Here is a 17,540-nt window from a genome sequence, read left to right as displayed (position 1 = left end):
ATGTATGTAAGTATGTATGTATGTTTGTATGCATGTATGTATGTATGTATGTATGTATGTATGTATGTACATACGTACGTGCGTGCGTACGTGTGTGTGTATGTATGTTATGTATGTATGTATGTATGTATTATGTAAGCATGTATGTATGTATGTATGTATGTATGCATGTATGTATTATGTTAGTAGCTAATTACATACGCCAATGTATAAAATTTAGAATGTACTAAAGAAAAATAAAGTAATCAATAGAGGTTAGTAGAACACTCATATAAATATCCAGCTTGACGAAATGTAGTAACATCAAGTAACTCTACAAAACAAATCCATATACACAAATACAGCAATGAAAGATTAAAATGGCTATCAGTACTTTTCCATAATGTAATTGATTCACCTTTGACATACCATCTCTGATCATATCTTTTAATCTATCGAAATATCTATCTATCTATCTATCTATCTATCTATCTATCTATCTATCTATCTATCTATCTATCTATCTATCAAATACTTCAGACTCTGTTATACTTCAGACTTTGTGCAGCCATTTGATTGTCGGTATAGAGTGCAGACATCGCTGATGAAATCGCTCTAATAATTTGAGGTGCCTTCTATACGCTACCCAAGTCTCATATAAGTAAAGGAAGGATTAAAGCACACAAGCATTGTACACTACAACCCTTGGGTTTCTGCTAATATTTCTATTAGACCAAACTCGCCCTTGAAGATTCTTGAAAGCCTGAGATGCCTTACGAAGACGATTCGCTATTTTATCATCTAAAGAACAAACATAATTCGGCACACTTCCAAAATATGTACATTTACCTACAATATCCAGTTTTACGTTTTGTTGAAAAACCTCAGCTTCATAATATGAGTTGGAAGCTGGTTGAACTATAACAATAGTTTTGACTAGATTTATTGTTAGCCGAAAAGCAGTACAGGATTCACCAACTTTAAGTATTGAGCGCTGCATGTCCTCTGACTGAATGGATTACCAAGTCCCAGTAATCTGCATACATTATATATATGTGATGGAAATAATAATTAGAATGGCTGACAACTAAATACTGTGATTAATAAAAGAATATTTACGGTTAAGTGTCTTTAATAAGTACGTTTCGTGTTTTGAAATTGAATTTCATTTATTTCTTTTCTACAGAAAATGAGCCGATGATAAAAGAAAATAATGTATTTCGTGAATCAAGGTTCACTCAAAAACAAGAATTAGACATTCCAGGTAATAATTTCCAAACTTTATATCTTCAACATCCATAATCCCTAGAATTTCCTAACATATTATTATTATTATTATTATTATTATTATTATTATTATTATTATTATTATTATTATTATTATTATTATTATTGTTCAGTAGTTTTATTTTTATAATGTGCTTTCACTTCACTACCGAGCGCAGCTCTGTGTACCTTGGGTATGTACCGTGGTTTGCTGTGATGCTCTTATGGTTACTGTATTAAAAGTGTTTTGCGTAGAATGTGTACAGTGCCCAGTAGTGCAATTTTCTGTATGTTATATATATTTGTAAGTCCTGGTGTTTTTGTTATGTATTTGCCTGAATATTTTTTTATTATACCTAAGGCACCTACTATGATAGGAATTGTTTCTGTTTTTAGATTCCACATTCGAGTTACCTCTATTTCCAGGTCTTTGTATTTTGAAAGTTTTTCCATTTCTTTTAGGGAAACGTTGTCATCTGCTGGTATTGATACATCAATTAGAAAGCATTTTTTTCTTCATGATCTTTGACAACTATATCTGGTCTATTTGCCTTAATTTCTCTATCTGTGTGTATTGGCATATCCCAGAGTATGGTTGCTTTCTCGTTTTCTGTGACCTTTTCTGGCGTGTGTTTATACCATCTCTTTTCTGTTGTTATTCCATAGTGTTGGCATAGCTTCCAGTGTATATAGGTCCCAGCTCTGTTGTGCCTGTGAATATATTCCTTCTTAGCCAGGACTGGGCAGCCAGAGATAATATGATTTATTGTTTCTTGTCCATCTCCACATATTCTACAGTTACTTGTTATGTTTCGTTTCATTATATGTTTTTGGTAATTTCTGGTGGGGAGGCTTTGGTCTTGTGCAGCAATTAAAAATCCTTCAGTCTCTGCTTTGAGTCCTGAGCTTCTCAACCATTGCTGGGATTTTTCTCTGTCTATTTCTTTTGCATTTAGTTTAGCCCAGTATTTACCATGTAGGGGCTTTTCTTGCCATCGTTTTATCATGGTCCGTTGCTGTTCTAGTTTTAGTTTGGATTTCATTTGTTTTATAGCTCTTCTTCTTCTTCTTCTTCTTCTTCTTCTTCTTCTTCTTCTTCTTCTTCTTCTTCTTCTTCTTCTTCTTCTTTTTTTTCTTCTTCTTCTTCTTCTTCTTCTTCTTCTTCTTCTTCTTCTTCTTCTTCTTCTTCTTCTTCTTCTTCTTCTTCTTCTTCTTCTTCTTCTTCTTCTTCGTATTTCTTAGGTAGTATGATTTCTTGTTTGTATTTGTCAGCTTCCTTAAATACTGAAAACAGTTTTTTTTTTTGCTCGTGTTTTGTGGCTATTTGTATTAGTTTTCCTTGCTTCTGGAGTAGGTATTTTTGCAGTCCTATGGTGGTTATTTCATAATAGTTTTCCAGCTGTATAAGACCCCTGCCACCTTCTGTGCGTTGTATATATAGCCTTTCTATGTCAGATTTTGGGTGGTGCATCCTATATCCTGTCATTATTTTTCTTGTTTTTCTGTCTATTTTAGATAGTTCGTTTAGTGTCCAGTTAAGGATATTGTAGTTGTAACTTATAACTGGGACAGCTAAAGTGTTAATAACCATTATCTTGTTTTTAGCATTGAGCTCTGTTTTTAGTATTGATCTAACTCGTCTATAGTACTCTTTCTTTATTTTTTCTTTCGTTTATGTGTGTTGTATCCCATCTAGTTCATTGACTCCTAAATATTTGTATGGCTGGCTTTCGTCTAGTTCTCTTATTTCATTGGCTTTATCTAGTGTGATGTTGCTACTTTTAACTAATTTTCCTCTTTTCAGGGTTGCTTTGGCACATTTTTCTAATCCGAATTTCATATCTATTTCCTTGGTAAAGCCATGTACTGTCTGTAGTAGTGTTTCCAGCTCTTTGTCATTTCTAGCGTATAATTTTAGGTCATCCATATATAAAAGGTGGCTGACTGTTTTGCCGTAACATTTGTATCCGCATCCAGTTCTATTTAGCAATTCAGTTAAAGGTGTGAGTGCCAGGCAGAACAGGAGTGAAGAGAGCGTGTCTCCCTGGAATATTCCTCTTCTAACGGGGATGGCTTTCGTTTTCGCAAGTCCCTCTTTTGTTTGGAGCTGTAGCACTGTCTGCCATTTATTCATGGAGTGCCTTATGTATTTTATAATAATTGGTGCCACCTTGTTTATGGCTAATGTTTCGAAAATCCACGTGTGGGGAACACTGTCGAAAGCCTTTTGGTAGTCCACCCAGGCCATACTGAGGCCTTTCTTCTTTCTGCGGCTGTCTTCAGTTATGGCTTTATTGATCAATAATTGATCTTTACAGCCGTATGAGCCCTTGCAGCATCCCTTCTGCTCTTCTGGAAACAGGTTGTTATTTTTCAGGTGCTTACTCAATCTCTACGATATTATTGCAGTAAAGGCTTTGTAGATCGTAGGGAGACAGGTTATAGGTCTGTAGTTTTGTGGTATCTCCGTTTCCGTGGATTTGGGAATTAAGATGGTTTTCCCTTTCGTGAGTCATTCAGGCATTGTCTCTGGCTCTGCTAGTATGTTGTTAAAGTTTTCTGCCAGCTTTTTGTGAATTCATGTCAGGTGTTTTAACCAGAAGTTGGGGATTTTGTCGTGCCCAGGTGCCTTCCAGTTGCTTAGTCTTTGCAGTGTCTGGGTGACCTCTTCAGTTGTTATAGGGGTCCAGAGTTGCTCAGGTGCTAAGTTCGTTGTTTTAATGGTCCTTTTCTGGGATTGTTGCTTCACCGACCATATTTGTTTCCAGAATTCTTCCAGTTCTTCTGCTGTTAGTGCTGCAGTAATGTCTATTTTATTTTTACCCAGTTCTTGGTAGAGTTTTTTGGGGTTGGATTTGAACTGTTTGTTTTGTTCAAAGAAACGTTGGCGTTTCTTATACGGGCGGATCCTTTGTGCTTTGGCAAGGATATCTTGCTTTAGCTTTTCTTTTGCCTCAGGTAAGTCTTTTTCTGTAATGTTGTATTTGTACAGTATTTTTGTTTTCTTCTTGTTACTTAGTTGTGTTGATTGTCTACTAATTTCGTTGAGAATCGATAAATCTTTTCTCTTTTTTTAAATTTTGTTTTGGATATTATTTATCCACAAGTTCTGTTTGGGTGGTAGAACTCCTGTTAGGATAGGTTTGAGGGAGTATCCTGCTTCTTTTGTGGCTGCAGTGGCTGCCGCATATATTATGTCATTTAGCTCAGTGATATTGCCTGTTGTTTCTGTGGTTGTTAGTTCCGTGACGGCCAGGTTTATGCTATTTATTATTGATGTTGTTTTATTGTCTATTTTGATTTTTGGGAGATAATAATCTGTGGTCCATTCATTGACTTATTATTATTATTATTATTATTATTATTATTATTATTATTATTATTATTATTATTATTATTATTATTAATAATAATAATAATAACACCTACATGAACTTATAACTTGTCTCTTGAGGTCTCTGGGTGAGACTTGGATCCAACTTGTACAAATGCAAAACAGAAGTCAAACATAAAATAATAATAATAATAATAACAATAATAACAACAACAACAACAACAACAACAACAACAACAACAACAACAACAACAACAACAACAATAATAATAATAATAATAATAATAATAATAATAATAATAATAATAATAATAATCTGGAACTTCACCATTCAAACTGACAGAAAGATAGACGCAAATAGGCCAGACATCATACTGAAAGACTTCAGACAAAAATCATGCCTCCTCATTGATATGACTGTCCCAATCGATATAAACGTATCTGTCAAGACCTACCAAAAACTGAGCAAATATAAAGATCTTGAAATAGAAATTAGCAAAATGTGGAATCTGAAGACGAAAACAATACCTATTGTCATAGGTGCCCTGGGAATGACAGCGAAACGGGCTGATTACTACCTAGATCAGATTCCAGGAAACCCCAAAATGGCTGAAGTTCAAAAGATAGTGCTCATGGGAACTGCCCATATCCTACGTAAAATACTGTCTATGTGATCTCAGATTTTAAAGCAAACACATAATTTTCTTATGGTTTCTTAAACATTCACTTGAACAAAACTGTACAAATCCAAATATATGGTACCCTAGGCATAACACCTACATGAACTTCTAACTTGTTGTCTCTTGAGGTCTCTGGGTGAGACTTGGATCCAACTTGTACAAATGCAAAACAAAAGTCAAACATAAAATAATAATAATAAGTCAATGATGGCAGCAATAATCGTAAAAATGTGACCATAGACGCAGGCATGGCTGTATGGTAAGGAGTTTGCTTCCCAACCACATAGATTTGGGTTCAGTACCACAGCGTGGCACCTTGGGCAAGTATCTCTTAGTATAGACCTGGGCCGACCAAAGCCTTGCGAGCGGATTTGGTGGACGGAAACTGAAAGAAGCCCGTCGTATATGTATGCATATATGTATGCGTGTATATATCTATGCATGTATGTCTGTCAATGGGCATTACCTATGCTAATGAAAAAACTCAATTTAGAATGTATCCAAAACATTACTGTGTGTGTGTGTGAGTGTGTGTGTGTGTGTGTGTGTGTGTGTGTGTGTGTGTGTGTGTGTGTGTATGTGTGTGTGTGTGTGTGTGTGTGTGTAATGTTTTGGATACAGTCTAACTAGAGTTTTTCCTTAGCAATGGAAGCAAAGATGTCTCTCTTATACTTGACAATTTATGCACCACATTGCAGAAATCACAATCTAAGTATATCTAAAAGAAAACTCTTACAGTGTTGTACCATTGGATTATAAATAACGCTCATCTTGGTGGTTCTACAGCTTCCAAGACTACAATTGTATTCGTCCTGACTTAGGAAAAATGACTAAAATGTAGGGATTACTAACTCCTAAGAAGTTGAAATTTTAGGAATATTACTTCATTTGTGTCTCATATCTATGGTTAAAATTTCATCAACAACAAAAATAGATGAATTTTCATTGGGGTTATGGCCTCATTTATGCCCCTTCACTTTCAAACATATACTGCATTACATCTGTCCTTATGCATAGAATATAATTTCCAAATTTCATAAAGACCCATTCAGTACTTTGGACCTAGTTTTGGATCATAAAAAATGACTAAAATTAGGAAATCAAGGCCCCCATTAGGGGTCTTAGAATCCTCATGAGAAGCAGAAACTTTGGGAATACTTCTTGATGTGTGTCAATTATCTATGGTTGAAATTTCATCAACATCGGAAATTTATGAATTTTCATGGGGTGTTCTGCCCCCTTTAAGCCCCCCACAAATTCAAACCAAACATATTGCATTATACCCGCCTTTATGCATTGAATCTAAGTTCTAAATATCATGAGGATCCATTCAGTAATTTTAGTCCATGAAATTGTATGAAACACACAGCATTACCCTTCTCCCTAGGCTTGGATTTTGTGTTCCAAATTTCATTAGGATCGGTGCAGTAGTTTTCGAATGTATAAGTAACACAGGAACACACGTAAAGACCCTGACTTTTGTATAATAGATATAAATATGTACATATACATACATGTCTATGTGTGTGTGTATTATATATATATGGGGAAAGTAAGAAGAAAAAAAGCGAAAATGCACATTGAATATCAAAAAGATAAAGGCTTTTTTTATGAAAAGTAGCGATAAATAAATACAATTAGATGAACTGAGGTAGAATTAAGAGGAATTAAATTCATTACTTTGAATTGTTAAAGAGATTTAAAGTCAAACCGGTATCGTCATTGCTGTTCACTGGCTTTGAATGCGTACCGATTATCAAAAAGTGTGGGTCTACTAGTCCCTGAGTAAAAAGATTGTGTAACGAATGTAAGTAGTTCTGGACGTGGTGCAATTAGGGTTGATATAATACTGTAATATGAATGGTGTACGGAATGTATGGGTGTTAGTGGTATTGTTGGTAAGGTTAGTAGTGTTCTGTATTATGTTGTATTCATGTTAAGTTGTGGATGATATTTATTGATGAAAGTTGCTTCTTTATCCATTCTTTGCTGTACTGAGGTGTTCTGTGAACATTGATAGAAGGGGAAAATTAGGAAATTAGGATTAAAGTTCCTAGCACACCTATCTATGTGTTCACTGACCTGTATCTCTATACTGTGGGTGACGGATCTGTTCTTTGTGAAGAGTGGTTCTTCGATGTAGTGATATCCCTGTTTGACCGATATATTGATTACCGCACCTTAAGCAGGTAATGGCATAGATTAGGTTTTCCGAGGAACAGGTGAAATTTGATTTAATCTTAAATATTTTACCTTGTTTAAAGTGGAACTCTGTACCCTCCAAAAGGTGGGGGCATGTGCCATAGTTAGGCCGACCGCATTTTTTCACTCAGTTCATCGAATTGTATATATTTATCGCTACTTTTCATAAAAAAGCCTTTAGTTTTTCGATATTCAATGTGCATTTTTGCTATTTTTTCTTGCACATACGTATAAGGCGCAAGCGTGACTATGTGGTAAGAAGCTTGCTTCCTAACCACATGGTTCCGGGTTCAGTCCTACTGCATGGCATCTTGGGCAAGTGTCTTCTACTATAGCCGCAGGCCGACCAAAGTCTTGTGAGTGAATTTGGTAGACGGAAACTGAAAGAAACCTGTTGTATATATATATATGTACATATATTTTATGTGTGTGTCTCTGTGTCGGTGTTTATCCCCCTACCATCGCTTGACAACCGATGTTAGTGTGTTTATGTACCCGTAACTTAGTGGTTCGACAAAAGAGACAGATATAATAAGTACTAGGCTTGCAAAGAATGAAGAATCGATTTCTTGAACTGGCTGTAGTCAAATGACTTAAACGTGTAAAAGAATAAAGGAATATATATATATATAAGCGTGTATGTACAACTGTAAGTGTGTGATTGTGTGTATATGCCCTTTTCATATTTGCGTTTTAAATGCATGCACGAGCACCTGTGTCCAAATTTATGCTTATGTCACAGAAATTTGCGATTCGAACCACCGATTTGATGCTCAGCGACTGATAAAGTAAGTGTCGGTTTCAAAACATGAATGCTGACCTCGATATGACCGATATGACCACTTAAGCTCTTTGTAATGCTGCACCTACACGCCTGCCTGTAAAATCAAAGAATAATATTGGTTTCAAATTTTGGCTCATGGCCAGTAGTTTAGGGGCTGGGGTAAGTCAATTACTTCGACCTTAGTGCTCAAATGATACCTATTTCATCGAACCCGAAGGGATGAAGAGAAAAATCGACCTCGGCGGAATTTAAGCTCAGGACATAAAGTCAGAGTAGATGCCGCTAAGTATTTTGCCCGCGTGCTAACGATTCTACCAGCACGCCGTTTGATTGAAAAAAATATGAAAGCAATTTGCAGGAAAATTTGATGTAAAAAATTTCTCAAAAGACCTCATTAAACTCATACTGAACAGTAGAATATTCTTTGTATCTTTTCTGTCTAGCTGCCATTTTTCATTTTCTTAAATTTTTCTTCCAATTGATTTCATATTTGGCGTATTAGTGAAGTAAACTTTGACATGAAATTCATTTTTGCCATAAATCAATAAATAAAGTGTTAATAGCTTTTAAAGTTTACAAATTTGAGTAATTTTAGACAGTCGAAAGGTACAGACATATATATATAGGTGTCTGTTTCCATATTAACAAACCAAGCTGTTACCAAACTGCTTACGACGTGTTTGTTTTGTCGCTTTTTAAATGCATAAAACACATGCGGTATAATATGTGATAAAAATAATAGCTAAATAGGCCTTAGATCACGCACGAAAACTTTTTTTTTTGGTTTTTAAATAAATGTATGAATTCCTGCTTGTAGAATACAAATTCGCAAAGTTTTCTGAAAATTACAAAAAAGTAGAGTTACGACGGGCTATATGATGTGCGTAAAGCAGAGTTTCGCAATATTTCATTTGTTTCCAGTAGACGACACGCGCTATCACGCACAAAATGACAGCTTCCAAATTCTGTTTTCTGACTGGGTAAAAATGATCAAACTTTAAACCTCTGTAACTTTTTTTTAAAAATTCTGGGGAAAGTGAAGTATCTTTTCAGTCTGGAAAATTACACCAATACACAAAAAACTTCCTACTTTTTTAACATTTAATTTCTCCTACCTTGTAGTAGTTGAACCGAAAGAAAGACCAACCAATGTATTGCGTAATATAATACTCGCTCACAAAAAAGAAATGGACACTCCAGGTAAGGATTTCCAAACATCATTTCTCTAATTTCTATAGTCTACAGAAATTAACTAAAGTAATAGAAAAGATGTTTTGCAAACAACTTGCACAGCTTCTTTCATAGACGATTGCAATATTTATATACTTTATACGAGACACCAAGGGCACTCTTAGCTTTAGCCTTTCTCACAAAATCATTCACCTCTTTCTCCATGATGTCCCCAACTTGAAATTCGATATCAGGTTCTAAGACATGCTTTAGCCTATTTATAGGTGGCAGTGGCTGGTTACGGTTGAGATCGCTGTAGGTTTCCTTGATATGAGCAATCAGTTCTTCTTTTGTGCACGATAAAGTACCACTCTTCGGTTCACTGAACAGCTTCCCCATACGAGTTCTTCAGAAACTGTTCATGAATCCTTTTGCTTTCCTTCTCTCATACTGGCGAATATGCCGTTGCACATAACGACATATCTTTTTTAAATCTTCGTACAGTTGCGCGAGGCCAGGTTTTTCGTCTTGCTCAGCACATTTCCCTTGCTTTCTTAGGCTGGTCTTTTTCTTCCTCAACTGTTTCATTTTTCCTGATCCTCCTGCTTGGTCCACACTTTCCTTTCGCTAATCGGATACCATCTTTCACTACAAATAATTCTTTTCTTGTATCGTATATTGAGTTTGATAACTTTCCCAGTTTCTCCACTGTAGATCCTGTCATTCTATAAAGAGCTCGACATACCTTGTTCTCAAGCTCTTTATATCTCCCTTTCTCATTAGTAACAGGCCACAAGACCCACGGTTTCCTCCGAGTTCTATCTGATGCACCAGTCTCATAGCCTGCAGTTTCCTGTCGGGAAGAGAACTTTACTGTAGCATTTATCGATCCGCTGTGGATGATTTGCCTGTCTGGGGATGATTTGCCACGTATTTCATCTGCCACGTATTTCATCTGATCCACACTGCTCTGTCCTCCTCTTACAAGTCTTTCCTTGATGTATCTTTAAGTACCTCTCGTTTGCAAAGGTCCTACAGCAAGCTTGCATCCAAAGTTGCTTGCACTTCGTTGTTAGAAGGAATAGCCATATTCATGTCCAAGGCTATTTCCATGTTAACTGAGTTTGATTGATTCTCGGCTCCCACCTCTTGGTCAATCATGGGGCTATCATTCTCATTGGTAGTTGTTATAATATGTTACAGAGGCGAGGATTGTAAGCCCGCAGCCACTGCCAGTCTTTCGTGGCGTCGATAGTCTTTCCTCTTGTCAGCTTGTCTTTCTGAGCAGTCCTTTTGTCTTTCTAGGATATCTAACCGTACTTCCGGTACGTCAGTGGTTAGCTACCACAAGGTCTTAGTTGTTCTGCAAATAACTTGCACATGCAAGTGCTACCAGTCGAAAGCTCCGCAAGTGTATAGGGTCATGAGGAGAGAATGCGCGCCGTTTCGGAGCCTACCTGTCGACGGCATCATTGCGCACCGCAACCCCCTTACTGAAATGAGGCCCCGCTTGCTAGATCACCTGGTTATCAGATATAGTAATAATGAAAGCAATTGTCTTGAACATATATAACGCAAATATAAGGCCTCGACAACACACACGTTATCAAAGAAAAATGAAAAATTCAGGCAGAAAGTCTAATTCAGCCCCACCAAACCTGTCTATTACAAAAGTATGATTGTGTAGAGTGGAATACATAACGCGCATACACACAAACGTTGTGTGTGTGTGTGTGTGTGTGTGTGTGTGTGTGTGTGTGTGTGTGTGTGGTATTTGTGTATCAGCCGAGATATTTCAGTCATTGTCGAAATTATGCAAGTCTCACTTGCTTCTCTCTCTCTCTCTCTCTCTCTCTCTCTCTCTCTCTCTCTCTCTCTCTCTCTCCTTGTATATATATATATATATATATATATAAAGTGTAGTATATTGCCACTTAAGTGTGGCTGACCCCTAGGGGTGGATGTTACTGTTGCTTTTAGCCCCAGGAGGACATCTCCTCCAGCTGGCTTATCGACACACGACTGTGTCCTGTTTGCCAAGGGAGTTATCCCTCTCACCACGGCCAGCAGCACGAACGTATCCGGATTTCAGGGTTATTTCCCTTCGTCGGCGTTCGACAGCCGATGACCTTGGTGAGAGAGAAAAACCTGGCAAATCTTATATCTTCTTTTCCAGTGGCATTCTTCACTGATATTGAAAAGGTGAAAACAAGCAATGTTAATTCTCTAAATGAAGTATTATATATATATATATATATATCAGAGGGATGACTACTAAGTGGACATCTATTATGCTAGAAGAAAACCACCTATGGTCTGACCACTAAGAAAAGATTGTTCTCAAGAAAATTCAGCAAACGCCAGAACGTAAGCGGGCAAGACAAATGAAAAGATGCAAAATATAAAGATTAATCACAAACCCGGTTTCATTGTTACCACTTACGTAAATGTCTGCAAATCATCAGTGTGATCGTTATAGCAATATAATTTGCAGAACTATACACGAGACGTCCGCATGAGATTGAACATGTATATAGTTCTACCAATTGCATTACAAATGCAGTAAATAATATTACCAGAAATGCAAGCAAAGGTGTCGGTGATGTGATAAGGACGATGATAGGTGTATGTGAGGATGGTGGTGTTAGAGAGGTAGGGGCATATGTGACAGGTGAGCCGGAGCAGGAAAACGAGCCAGGCTGTAAGGTGGGGTTAGGGAAGAAACTGGACCAGGGCAGGTTATTGGCTCGTTTCAAGGAGACGCATGTATATTGACTACACGTAGTCAATATACATAGTTTGCTTGCTCGCCGATTCGCTGCCCTATAGCGTTTTGGAGACGAGTCCCTCATAGAGCTGGGTCACTGACTAATTACTGAGACCTATAATGGAATGAAATATTTTATTGCCCAATGTCTTTAGTTAAGGTGGAAACATCTTCACGTAAACTTCATAAAACATGCTGCACAGTAGAAAATATTCAAAAATGTTTATTTCATGCACGTCTTTTTACAGAAACTGGGGTAAAATTAAAACAAGAAACTGTGTACCCTTATAGAGCTTTCATTCGAAAGCTAGAAGCAGAGATTCCAGGTAAGAATTTCTAAAGCTTCTATAATTTAAAATTTTTTTAAAGAATTAGTGCGATCAATATGGTCGATTCAACCTTCAAGGTGGTGCACCAGCTTGTCTCTGATCAGTTACTGAAACCAGTAAAAAACCAAAGTAATAACAATTTACAGCTAAGTATTTCTGATGTCTTTGATGTACATGTGATTTGAAAAAATCAGTCTCTTCCGTAGAGTTACTGGCATCCATACTGAAACAGGTTTGAGAAGTTTCCATTATTCTGAGAAAATTACCGAGGTTATTATAGATTTGTTTGAATAACAAATAATGTAAATATCTGACTAGACGATCTAAGTAATATGTTTAGCAAACTATATAGCTTTGTTGAGTGAACTAGGAGTAATCCAAACGTAGTAATTCTAGATAATAAATTGAATGAATTTAGTGATCAAAGTGAGAGACAGAGCCGAAACGGTTAATAGAATTTTGAGTAATTTTATAAAGATAAAATTGTACATATTGTCCATTTTTACGTTCATGTACTGTAACTTGCTTTTCGACAACTAGATAACAATTAAAAAAAAAAAACTACCAGAATTTAAAAGAAATTTGTACTCTGGACAATATGATTGATCAAGCCCTTGAAATCGTGTCTCAACTTGGCCAATATCCACTGATTAAAACTAGTAATGGAATAAATGTATAAAATAATATTTAATATTGATATTTAATGCTTTTGATAAGTGCCATTCATGCAAATATTTTCAAGAAGGAAGAATAAGTAAAAGTATTTAAATATTGGTCAACATTAAATTTTTTAAATGTTTCATCTGTTTTCTTTTTGCAGAATTTCCAAGTAAGGCACCAAATAATGTAGTACCCATTCGCATAGAAGAAATGGAAATTCCCGGTATGAAATATATATATGTATAATTATTTTTATGTACATGGTGTCTGAATGAAAATTCGATTGAAGAGAGTTAGTGTTTACTGCTGGACATTAGCCTGCAATTATGTATATGTGTGTGTGCGTTTGTGTGTGTGTGTGCGTTTGTGTGTGTGTGTGTATGTATGTGTGTGCGCTCGCGCGCGGATGTGTGAATGTACATCTATGCACACATACAGACTCGTATAAGTACGGATGCATACACGCAGATATATGGATATAACCATATGCACATATATACATATATACTTCCACATACCCCGCCCCTTCCTACTTACCATCACGCGACCGATTTCCTATCCACCACGCGGTCGATTTCCTGTTCAACATGCGGCATTCTCCAAGTAATTGCTGTCGCTGATTTTACCAGCATCAAACTGCGACACCACGTGACATTAATTGACCAACCACTGGCTAACGTCCAGTAGTAAGCATTGACGCTCTTCAATCGAACTCTCATTCAGACTTCAATTGCCGAAGACTTGGAACTCAGAGTGCCAAAGTGTTTGAATCAAACTATTTTGATCCATTCATAAATACACACATACACACACACACAATAATAATAATAATAGTAATAATAATAATAATAATAATAATAATGATAATAATAATAATAATAATAATAAAGCCTTTACTGCAATAATATCGCAGAGATTGAGTAAGCACCTGGAAAATAACAACCTGTTTCCAGAAGAGCAGAAGGGATGCTGCAAGGGCTCATACGGCTGTAAAGATCAATTATTGATCAATAAAGCCATAACTGAAGACAGCCGCAGAAAGAAGAAAGGCCTCAGTATGGCCTGGGTGGACTACCAAAAGGCTTTCGACAGTGTTCCCCACATGTGGATTCTGGAAACACTAGCCATAAACAAGGTGGCACCAATTATTATAAAATACATAAGGCACTCGATGAATAAATGGCAGACAGTGCTACAGCTCCAAACAAAAGAGGGACTTGTGAAAACGAAAGCCATCCCCATTAGAAGAGGAACATTCCAGGGAGACACGCTCTCTCCACTCCTGTTCTGCCTGGCACTCACACCTTTAACTGAATTGCTAAATAGAACTGGATGCGGTTACAAATGCTACGGAATAGCAGTCAGCCACCTTCTATATATGGATGACCTAAAATTATATGCTAAAAACGACAAAGAGCTAGAAACACTACTACAGACAGTACACAGCTTTACCAAGGAAATAGATATGAAATTCGGATTAGAAAAATGTGCCAAAGCAACCCTGAAAAGAGGAAAATTAGTTAAAAGTAGCAATGTAACACTAGATAAAGCCAATGAAATAAGAGAACTAGGCGAAAGCCAACCATACAAATATTTAGGAGTCAATGAACTAGATAGGGTACAACACACACAAACGAAAGAAAAAATAAAGAAAGAGTACTATATACGAGTTAGATCAATACTAAAAACAGAGCTCAATGCTAAAAACAAGATAATGGGTATCAACACTTTAGCTGTCCCAGTTATAAGCTACAGCTACAACATCCTTAACTGGACACTAAACGAACTATCTAAAATAGACAGGAAAACAAGAAAAATAATGACAGGATATAGGATGCACCACCCAAAATCTGACATAGAAAGGCTATATACAACGCACAGAAGGTGGCAGGGGTCTTATACAGCTAGAAAACTATTATAAAATAACCACCATAGGACTGCAAAAATACCTACTCCAGAAGCAAGGAAAACTAATACAAATAGCCACAAAACACGAACAAAACAAAAAACTGTTTTCAGTATTTAAGGAAGCTGACAAATACAAACACGAAATCAATCTACCTAACAAATACGAAGAAGAAGAAGAAGAAGAAACAACAAAAGCTATAAAACAAATGAAATCCAAACTAAAACTAGAACAGCAACGGACCATGATAAAACGATGGCAAGAAAAGCCCCTACATGGTAAATACTGGGCTAAACTAAATGCAAAAGAAATAGACAGAGAAAAATCCCAGCAATGGTTGAGAAGCTCAGGACTCAAAGCAGAGACTGAAGGATTTTTAATTGCTGCACAAGACCAAAGCCTCCCCACCAGAAATTACCAAAAACATATAATGAAACGAAACATAACAAGTAACTGTAGAATATGTGGAGATGGACAAGAAACAATAAATCATATTATCTCTGGCTGCCCAGTCCTGGCTAAGAAGGAATATATTCACAGGCACAACAGAGCTGGGACCTATATACACTGGAAGCTATGCCAACACTATGGAATAACAACAGAAAAAAGATGGTATAAACACACGCCAGAAAAGGTCACAGAAAACGAAAAAGCAACCATACTCTGGGATATGCCAATACACACAGATAGAGAAATTAAGGCAAATAGACCAGATATAGTTGTCAAAGATCATGAAGAAAAAAAATGCTTTCTAATTGATGTATCAATACCAGCAGATGACAACGTTTCTCTAAAAGAAATGGAAAAACTTTCAAAATACAAAAACCTGGAAATAGAGATAACTCGAATGTGGAATCTAAAAACAGAAACAATTCCTATCATAGTAGGTGCCTTAGGTATAATAAAAAAATATTCAGACAAATACATAACAAAAACACCAGGACTTACAAATATATATAACATACAGAAAATTGCACTACTGGGTACTGCACACATTCTACGCAAAACACTTTTAATACAGTAAACAAAAGAGCACCACAGCAAAACACAGCACATACCCAAGGCGCACAGAGCTGCGCTCGGTAATGAAGTGAAACCACGCTATAAAAATAAAACTACTGAACAATAATAATAATAATCCGTTCTGCTATAGGCACGAGGCATGAAATTTTGGAAGAGGGTTAAGTCGATTAAGTTGACCCCAGAACGTAACTGGTACTTATTTCATCGACCCCGAAAGGATGAAAAGGAAAGCTAACCTCAGCAGGATTTGAACTCAGAATGTAGCGACGGGCGAAATATGCTAAGCATTTCGTCCAACGCGCTAACAATTCTGCCAGCTTGACGCCTTACAGCCTGCAAATATTGGTTTAAAATTTTGGCAGAAGGCTAGCAAGTTCTGGGGAGGCGCTTAGTCGATTACGTCAACCCTAGTACTCAACTGGTACTTATTTTATCAACACCGGAAGGATGAAAGGCAAAGTCGACCTCGGCAGAATTTGAACTGAAAACGTGAAGACGGATGAAATACCGCTAAGCATTTTGCCCGGCGCGGTAACGATTCTGCCAGCTCACTGTCCTATAACAACAACATCAACAACAACAATAACAATAATAATTACAATAATAATAATCCTCTTTACTAAAGGCACAAGACTTGAAATTTTTGGGGAGGAGCTAGTCGATTATATCGACCCTTTTATATTTCAAAAATACCATCATTTTAATTGGTAAGAAGTGATACTGAAAAAGTTAGGTTACATTTGATCAATTGTTGACGTAGGAAACGTGCTTATGATTTCTTGATGCTATTGTAAGCAACTGTGACAAAGTGGCAGATGTCCTGTTGTCGTTTAGGGAACGTGAGACCATTTGAAAGTGGTATTTCAAATTTGAGAATCTAGTTGAATTCAACTACAATAGAGATGTGAGTTTAGAACAGACGGGTTCTTGATAATTTTCAGATACCTGGTCGCATGTGTGATGTGCAGAAGGGGAAATTCGGAAGACTTTGCACAGTAACAAGTGTTATTTCCTCGGCTATGATACTAGAGCATTTCGCACACTCGCCAAGGAAGTCTACCTCACAATGTGCACGCGAAACAGAAATAAATAGTGCAAGCATACGTCGCATTTTTAAATGTGCTATGTACAACATTACAAGATTATTACATGCAGTTAACGATGACGTTCCTGATCGAAGAATCGAGTTTTGTGAGTGGTTTCAACATATAGTAGGCGAGGATGAAGAATTTGTGAGAAAGATAGTGCGATCTGATGATGCTAAATGTAAGCTAAATGGAACAGTGAACGACAATTGTGCTTACTGGGAATGAGGAAATCTTTGTTTGCATGTGAACAAAGCAGTCAATTTGTCGGGGCTTAATGTCTGGCGTGGGCTGCTATCAAGATATTTAAGAGGACCATTTTTGTTACTGATCAAGCGTAACTGGACATGCTACG

General features: G+C 36.7%; 1 protein-coding gene across 50 annotated transcripts in view; it reads left to right on the top strand.

Moving 5' to 3' along the window:
- Window positions 1–17,540, top strand: part of LOC128248352 (uncharacterized) — a 174,164-nt gene that overhangs the window by 130,110 nt on the left and 26,514 nt on the right. For all 50 annotated transcript variants that reach the window (XM_089356680.1, XM_089356635.1, XM_089356467.1 and 47 more), the window contains 4 exons: window positions 1,166–1,243; window positions 9,368–9,445; window positions 12,431–12,508; window positions 13,332–13,394. In XM_089356680.1, the coding sequence (XP_089212806.1) occupies window positions 1,166–1,243; window positions 9,368–9,445; window positions 12,431–12,508; window positions 13,332–13,394 (297 nt within the window). The remainder of the gene's footprint in view (window positions 1–1,165; window positions 1,244–9,367; window positions 9,446–12,430; window positions 12,509–13,331; window positions 13,395–17,540) is intronic.

The sequence above is a fragment of the Octopus bimaculoides genome, chromosome 1 (genome assembly GCF_046866305.1).
Source record: "Octopus bimaculoides isolate indiv1 chromosome 1, ASM4686630v1, whole genome shotgun sequence".
Lineage (NCBI taxonomy): Eukaryota > Metazoa > Mollusca > Cephalopoda > Octopoda > Octopodidae > Octopus > Octopus bimaculoides.
The sequence above is the reverse complement of the archived record's forward strand: the minus strand, read 5'-3'. Positions and strand labels throughout refer to the sequence as shown.